The following is a 9148-nucleotide window of genomic DNA, read 5'->3' on the forward strand; positions in this document are numbered from 1 at the left end:
TATATATATATATATATATATATATATATATATATATATTTGTTCTTTTTTTCTTGTTTGATATATATGTGTGCAGCACAGTGGGGGCTGGGGACAATACTAAACTGTGATTTTCTCTAATAATGTTAATAAGAACATAGAGATAGACGACTAAACCACATATATGTGCTAGGTGAGCATTTTGACATGTGGAGGTTTCATACTTGCATTGCGCCTCAACCATACAATGTGCTATGCGCCTAGATTGGTCCAGTTCTTGAACACCGTAGGGGAGATGGCTCAAGGAAAAGATGCACCATCTATTCCACCAGTGTGGAAGCGAGAGGTCTTAAATGCTTGAGATCCACCTCGAATTACATGCACGCATCACGAATATGAGGAAACGATTGACTACTCGGATCCGAGCTCGGCTGCTACCGCTACAATGGTCGAACAATCTTTGTATTTTGGTCCCAAGGAAATGAAGGCCTTGAAGAAACATCTTCCGCTACACCTTTCAGCTTGCTCCACATTTGGCCTAATGACATCTTGTTTATGGAAATGCCGCACAGCTGCACTTGAGCTTCATCCGAAACAGGTTGTTCGGGTTTCATGCTTAGTCAATGCACGGGGCAAGGGCAACAATCTACATCTTCCTTTGGGTTACTACGGCAATGCGTTCGCATACCCAGCTGCTGTTTCGGAAGTGAAACAACTGTGTGAGAGTTCGTTGGGATATGCAGTGGAGTTGGTGATGAAGGCAAAAGCTGAAGTGAATGAAGAGTACATGCGATCAGTGGCGGATCTTATGGTATTAAGAGGAAGGCCTCCATATACATCGACAGGGAACTTCCTAGTTTCAGATAATAGACATACTGGCTTTGGAGAGGTGAACTTGGGGTGGGAAAAGTCTGTATTTTCTGGACCTTCCAAGGCCTGGAGCAATATTAGTTTCTATATATGTTCAGCACAAAATGGAGAAAGAAGATGGAATTTCGGTGTCAGTGTGCTTGCCCTTGTGCAGTATGGAGAGATTCCAGCAGGAACTCGAGAAGATGACATCTCAGGAGATAGTGGAAAATAAAAATCACACTAGGGCTGCTAACGAATATTCGTAATATTTATTTTCTTTGTATGTGTAGGTTAAATATTATATGTATATGTATAGGATATATTTTCCTAGCATTACGGTTGTATCTTTATATAAACCTCATAATTGGAGAAGAATAATATATCGAAGCATTACAAACCATATTTTATTCTTATTTTCTACTTGGTATTAGAGCAGGTTCAATCCTGGAACCTGTTGCTTACCAAATCCACAAATAACATTCTGAAAACCATCACCACAAATCCGCTGCATCATTATTGAAATCAAACCATACCTGAATCTCGAATCACACCACAAACAAATCGTTGCACACCACCATCATCAAAATCATAATTCCCGAATCCTTGAATTTCAAAACCCAAACCTCCAAAACCTTACACACACACATATGCACACCAAATCAACTACCATACCACAGCACCATGCCGGTCTGTGGGCAAACCAAATTCATATGCGAACTTAAAATGTTCGCTCTGTGGAGTATTAGGTCATAGCAAGCAACGATGTTATGAAGTAATTGAGTACCCTAAGTGGTGGGATTTCACCAAAATACCATACAAGAATCTTGGACCAGCTGTTAAAATAGACATGCCGCCATGAGTCAAGGTTTGTAAGTTGAAGAAGTCTTTGTATAGGGTTTGAAGCAGCCTCTTAGAGCTAGGTTTGGAAGATTCTTCAAATCAATGAAGTCATTTGTGTAACACCCCGGACCTAATTTTACCAACTTATCTAGTTTTCTACGATTTACTGAGGAATTTAACCGTACTCGGTAACTTGGTAATTTGACGTTCGAGTTCATTTTTGAGTTTTTCTCAAAATGTTAAATTCTTCTCTTAAAGCGTCGATGTCGTAGTACGCAATGACACGAGTTCACCGATGTCCTCGGATTATTTTTCAAAGCTTCGAGCTATTTTCTACGATTAATGAAAGTTTGGTAAAAAAAATTAGTTTTCTGAAATTTGAAAATAGCTCATTGATTCTAAGCCATCGGATCGACTAGAGTTTTAATCTCAACCATTGACTCAGGTATACATGGAAAAGATGGGTTATTCAGGGAAATCCCAAACTCTGCGTTGACCCGAGTCCAGACTTCTCTCTCTCCCTCTTCGCCTACCTCCGCCATCTCCGGTCCAGCGTCGCCAATTCCGGCCGCCGCATGCCGCAAGACCACCACCAAAACGTCTGCTTCTCTCTCCTCTACGTCCTCCTACCCTTTGATTCGACATACAACCATCATAAAGGGAGATCGAACAAGCTAAAGCACGACTGTATTCGTCGTTTTCCGGCGAGCTCCGGCAGCGGCAACGACAGCGAGGGGTAGGGTTATTCTCCTCCTTCCTTTTTCTTCAATTCCATGTCTTTAATCTTTTGATTTGAGCCTTAATTTGAAAATCCCCTTTTCTGTCCTTTTTCTGGGTTTCGAGTTCTTGGCTCCGACGATGTGTTCTTGATCTTCCGGTGAGCTTCTCGTGCTCCGATGAGTCCTGCAAACCTTAAGCGAAGCCTATACGCCTTTTGGTGGTGCTTTGGAGTTGCATCGATCTGGGTTCAAAGCGGAGGCCGGCTTAGGAGCTCGGCTGAGGTTGAGGTTCGGCAAGGAGGAGCTTTCATCTTCGATAGGTTTGTTGTTTTGGAAAATAGAAGGTAATCTCGTCTCCTTGAGCTTCTGGGTTATTGTGGTTGCGTTGTGGAGGTGTTAATTTGCTGTTTTGGTTGATGCATGTCGAGAACTTGTTGATTCAGAGTTTACGGGGAGGCTATGGCCAATTTTCCAGCAAGTGGTCGGAATCCGGTGCAGTTTTCTGGCAAGTCGCTGGAATCCGACGAGGGTTCCAGAGAAGCAGCAGATCCGGCAAAGAGCCGAGAAGTTTATTGTCAGACACAGAGATGATTTGAGGATTTAGATATCTTGGAGGCAGAGCTCGAGGAGTGTTACGAGCATTGAGAAGCTTGGGCCTAATACTATGAGTGGACATTTGTTTTAAATTAAATGAATGCAGTGATTTTATATTAAATGAATGATTTTATTTTACTGAATCTAAATTTGTGGAATTGATTTTATTTTCGTGAGTTATTTCCGCGAAGTTATTTTCGGAAGTAAATGCTCTTATTTTTAATTGTTCACTTTGTTGGAGTTGTATGCATATTGTTTTTTTTATATTTGGCAATTTTCTTTAATTTAGAGAGTTACCGAAAATGGGATTTTCAGTGGACATATATATGTATATTTATGAGAATAGTATGTATATAAATCTTAGCTAGCCATACGTGCTTTTCTGCCATAATGGTGTAGCAATTAGCCGTTATCATGGTGTAACGTGAGCGTGAGACGCAAGCGTCGTAGCTCTATATGAATGTAGGAATTCATATAAGGGGTATTCAGTACGTATATACACCCGTCTTTTCCGCCATAATGATATAGCGATTTAAACCCCCTATTATGGTGTGACGTGAGCGTGAGACACAAACGTAGTAGCCTTGCATGAATTCTTAAATTCACCAGAATTCATATAAGGAGTATGACGTGTGTAAATACATACATATATACTAGAGTCTGGAAGGCTCAACATTATAAAGTATTTGAGACTAGCAGGGCTAGTCACGTATTTTCAGTATTTGTCAATTTATAAGTTAAGAGCTTTATTATGTATTGCATGCAATGCGGTTTTCCTGAAAATATTAATTTGGGAAAGAACAAAGATTTTTATAACTACTTGTTTCTTTTAAACTTTGTTTTTGTCCACTCACTCAAACGTTTTTAAATGCTTTCCCCTTGGCCCTTCGGTTTCAAATGCCCAGTTTGCAGCTTAGCATAGTTGAGGACAGGCGTACATGGAGTCGAGGCATAATCCATAATATAACTTCCGTTTATTTGTATATTTTTGTTTCCTTCCTTCACTATTAGAGTTGCTCTAAAGCTATGAATGTTGGTTGTGAGATTATTTTAAGATTAGTAAATGATTGGGAGGTGTTGTGAATTTGGGGAGCACGAAGGCACCAGGAGTATATGATTGGAATTGGATTTTTAGAAGTGTTTGCAGGTGTTTTTAGGAAGGGTTGTCCATTTTCAAAGGAGGTTATGCCGAATTTTCGGTAGCATCTCCTTTGAAGGTAGTCCCCGCAGAGTTTACTTCGGATTTCAGGGTGAAATTCGGGGTGGGTCATGACAGTTTGGTTATAGACAAAGCAACTCAGATCACACTTTATTCAAATAAAAATCCAAATTCAAGGCATGATAACAAAAAAGAATTCTAACTCCTATAACAACCACATTTATCTAAAAAGTAAAATCGAAATTAGACTGTCAATAGACCCAAATCTTTGGGTCATATATATATTACATTCCAAAGTTTACATAACTTAAGAAGTAATATAAAGGTCACGCTCTAAAAAGTTCACTACAAATCGACAAACAATAATATAAAAAAATTCAACTCCTAACAAGCAGCTTCTAGACCTCGCGTCTCAATCTTGAAAATTTTCACCTGCAAAAACAATCTCTACACTATGAATTGGTGCACCGAGTTGTAAACAACGAACCCGGTAAGCTTTAAAAGCTCGTATGAGTAAATCTAAATTAAAAGACACAACAAAATTCTCAATTAATGGAATTTAAATTTATGAAATTATAATTCCTATGATTTTGAAATTTCTATAGAAATTGAAATTATTTTATCCAAACACAATGTAAATTCTAACAAAATAAGGAAATTGCTACTGTGAGCAGCCAAAACAGAAACCCAGTGATACAATTGACAAATAGTATATAGCAAACTTATTAACTATAAGAAAGTGAAGTACTAGAAGATCATTAACAACATTAGAAGCAATTGGTAGGAGTATACGTACAATTGAAAAATAATAAAAATAATAGTAACAATAATCATACTCATTAGACGTTCAAGCTTACTAAAATTTGGCAGAACATACTTTAGGTGTGTGTGCGCGCGCATACCAATAGAAGTTAAACAAATCTAACTTCAGAGAAAATGTAACTGCATGACAAATACATACAAGTCCAACATGCTGAATAAACTTAAGATGAGGTTGTCTATGCTTTTTATTATGCATCATATGATCATGTTCTTTATTATGCACCATAAAAAAGGAGTGCTTTGCTGTGAAATTAAGTTTTCGGGTTTTGCTTACTCTACTCTTGAAGAGACCATCCTAGTTTGAAACTACATAATAGTATAATCAGACTAGGCCCTAGACTTCTTTCTTAATTTGAGTACATATGGACTCATGTTTAAAGGGACTAACCTTACAAAATATGACATAATAAAGACTTAAAGACTTCCACATCGACATTTACCTCACAACCAAGAGTTGCACATTAATAGTACCTTGAAACACTGATCAAATCCACACATGCTCAAGACATAAGATCATGGACCTTTATTTAGAGTTCTAACCAGAAAACCCAGAAAGCAAAATAGCTTAAAATTCCCCAAGTATCCCTGTAGGTGTTTACCTATTTGATCAGTATATATACAAGAGAAGCTAATCAGAAATTTTCAAAAAGCATTATTTCAAAAAGCTAACCTATATAAGCTTCAGACTTATATATGCCTATCAAAATGGACATAGATGAAGCACTAATCCATACAAATAACATGCATATCTTTATCGAATTGGTTTGTAATATTCACAGGAGACGGATGAAGCACTAATCCAAACAAATAAGCTTCTGACTTATATAAGCCTATCAAAGTTCAAAACACAGATGCATTGTGTAGCAAACAATTACAATGTCACTTCTGATTTAAGGCCTATTTCAACCTATACCCTACTAAACACTAACACTTCACAATGTAGTCTAGGGAGTACTGAATGGATTGAACTGTCATTTGCTAATAATACCATGTCAAGTAGTCGGAGTAATCATAAGTTAAAAGAGAAATTTTATTCACACATGCATATACACTTAATACACACCCCATAATTTTTTGTGTGCAAATATTTCCTTAATCTTCCTTTTATACCCTCATTATACATACATATTAAGTCCTAGCAAATCTGTACAAAATGAATTTTAACGAGAATGTAACAAAATGAGCACCTTCTTCTTCTCCAATATATATTAAGTCTCAACAAAACATGATGAATGAACAATAGATATTAATGAACTAATATATCATGAATACCTTTTTTATACTTTGATTCTTTGATTTCTCTATATTTCATATAACGTGAGAGATAGAGAACAAAATTTTCATTGATTTTGACTCTGGTGTTTTTTTTCATCTTTCACCAACTCTACCTCGCCACTGCCTAAAATTCAAAGCTAGCTTGGTCATGACTCCGAACACAAATTATCACTAATATCATAATCTACTACAAATTGATGGATGGGATGGTTTCATTTTATGAAATCAATATTGATTCATTTGATTGATAAAACGAATTGGAATTAACAAGTTGATCAAAACGATTATGGAATATTATTCTGCTGTTTAAACTCCAGTATAATATTTATTTAGTTTAATTTCAGCTTTCTCAAATTAAGGGTAAAATAGTATTTAAAAAAGTTTCAAAAATAAAATGTGTGTATCTAGTAATTAGTCATGTGTTAATAAAATTTCTCATAAAATTAAGGGCCACTAAATTTTATGGCTGCTAGAATTGAATGAAAGAAAATGATATGTACTTTTTTTTCTATTTTTTTTTTCCAATTTTGATCAAAATAATACCACAACCCTTTGAATTAGATAAGGTCGTAAACAAATCATGACTCTTTTTTTGTTTGCAGTTTGCTTACTTATTGAATGGACTGGCAGCTAGAAGCTACCTTGCTACTTGCTAGAAGGATCTATACAGATCTTGAACATCGATTAAAATGAGTTTCTAAATTTTGGTCCATATGCCAGCTCTCTGATTTCCAAGGCGCAAAAGATGCACAGCTAGTTGCTTACTTACCCTACACAAGTCAGTGCATGAAAGGTGATGATGAACGCAGAAAACGTCGGTATTCAAAGCCAGTCACCAGCAAGTAGCAAGTAGCAACATTATTTGAAAGCTGTACGGCGGCCGAGGGATCGATCACAGTCTATTGCTAAGTTTCTTACGTATACTCTATCTACAGGAGACCATGAAAGGTGCATGATGTGGAAGACGTCGGAATTGAAAGCCAGACAACAGTAACATTATTTGATAGATGTACGGCGGCTGATTCGATCCAGTTCTATAAATCATACCCATTCTCCACTCTATTCTATAACCCAAAACTTAAGGGCGGGCAAGACATCGAAAACGTCTGTTTTCATATATATCTTTGCTAACTCCTTAGTTTGCATTAAAATGGATTCACTTTCCTCTCTGACTTTCCAGATCAAACGCCAGCAGCCGGAGCTTCTAACCCCGGCAAAGCCAACACCTCAAGAGAAAAGGCTTCTCTCGGAGATAGATATCCAAGAGGGTCTTAGGTTTCAGACCCCGTTCATATTGTCCTACAAGAATGACAACCCTAATTCCATGAAACAGAAGGACCCCGTTGAGGTGATTAGGGATGCACTAAGTAGGGCATTGGTATATTACTACCCTTTTGCAGGTCGGGTCAGGGAGGGGCGCAACGGAAAGCTGTTTGTGGACTGTAACGGAGAAGGCATCTTGTTCATAGAGGCTGACGCCGATGTCTCACTTGAGCAACTCGGTGACAGTCTTCAACCCCCTTGTCCATTCTTGGAGGACTTCCTGTTTGATGTCCCTGGATCCGATGACATTCTCGGTACTCCACTGTTGTTAGTTCAGGTACGTGTTCCATGCATGCATCCCTAAATGATGCTATAATCTATATCAGCTTCTTCCTTTCTTTTCATTTTGTATATATGTAAATAGTTTCTAATTTAGAATGAAGCGAGCCATCTTTCTTAGTTTCTTGTACTGCAAAAGCATACAAATATGGTAGATCGATGTCACAAATCCGTGCATGATCTGTTCTTAATTAACTATTGGATTGGGAACGTACTTAATGACTGATTACGATTATAACTATTTTCATGTGTAACTATGCATAAAAAACTGACTAATTTCGATTGACTGATTATTTATTTCTGGGATTATTGATTGATGCAGGTAACCCGTCTAACATGTGGAGGTTTCATATTTGCGTTGCGCCTAAACCACACCATGTCTGATGCTGTTGGTCTGGGCCAATTCTTACACGCAGTCGGGGAGATGGCACGAGGAGCCACTGAGCCAACTATTCAACCAGTGTGGGAACGAGAGCTCTTGGACGCTCGAGATCCCCCGCAGGTGACATGTACTCATCACGAGTATGGCAAAGAGACTGAATCTCACCGGGGCTCCGTTATCGCAACCATGGAACAACCCGATTTGGTCCAACGCTGTGTCTATTTCGGCCCCAAGGAACTAATGGTTGCTAGGGCACATCTCTCCCCAAACCTTTCCAGTACTTGCTCCACATTCGAGTTGATAACAGCTTGCATGTGGAAGTGCCGCACACTTTCTCTCGAACTTGATCCGAATGAGGTTGTTCGTATTTCACTAGTGGTCAATGCTCGAGGAAAGAAAAACAATTTGACTGTGCCTGTGGGATTCTATGGAAATGCAATAGGATTCCCGGGTGTGGTTACAACCGCCGAGATTTTGTGTAAGCAGCCACTGGGATATGCTGTGGAGTTAGTGAAGGAGGCGAAAGGAAAAATGAACAAAGAATACATTCAATCTTGCGCAGATCTTATGGCAATAAGAGGATGGCCTCCACTTACATTGGCGGGAAACAACTTCATACTTTCAGACAACACACGTACCGGTGTGGGAGAGGTCGATTTTGGTTGGGGCAGGCCGGTGGTTGCTGGACCGGCCAAGTCTGTCAATCTGATTAGCTTCTATGTTCGAGACAACAACCAAAAAGAGAAGCATGGGATTTTGGTACCGATATGCTTGCCATTCTCATGTGTGGATAGGTTTGAGCAGGAGCTGAGGAGCCTATTATCGTAAAACAAGATGCATATTGTGTGCTCTGATCATAAATCCAGACAACAAATCAGGTTCTCATTACAATTCTTGTTAAGAGGATTCTTACTAGCTCGATCG

General features: G+C 38.5%; 1 protein-coding gene and 1 pseudogene across 1 annotated transcript; both read left to right on the forward strand.

The window, feature by feature from the left end:
* LOC101301513 overlaps window positions 1-1097 on the forward strand; it is a 1788-nt pseudogene extending 691 nt beyond the window's left edge.
* Window positions 1098-7390: 6293 nt separating this feature from the next.
* Window positions 7391-9052, forward strand: LOC101301800 (benzyl alcohol O-benzoyltransferase-like). The gene is made up of 2 exons (XM_004304967.1): window positions 7391-7840; window positions 8165-9052. Exons 1-2 carry the CDS (start codon window positions 7391-7393, stop codon window positions 9050-9052), a joined length of 1338 nt encoding a protein of 445 aa, XP_004305015.1.
* The last annotated feature ends 96 nt before the right edge of the window (window positions 9053-9148 follow it).

The sequence above is a fragment of the Fragaria vesca genome, linkage group LG6, assembly GCF_000184155.1.
Source record: "Fragaria vesca subsp. vesca linkage group LG6, FraVesHawaii_1.0, whole genome shotgun sequence".
Lineage (NCBI taxonomy): Eukaryota > Viridiplantae > Streptophyta > Magnoliopsida > Rosales > Rosaceae > Fragaria > Fragaria vesca.

Coding starts and splice junctions, on each gene's coding strand:
- LOC101301800 (XM_004304967.1), top strand. CDS start 7,391: ATGGATTCACTTTCCTCTCTGACTTTCCAGATCAAACGCCAGCAGCCG. Junction 7,841..8,164: donor CTCCACTGTTGTTAGTTCAG/GTACGTGTTCCA, acceptor TGATTGATGCAG/GTAACCCGTCTAACATGTGG.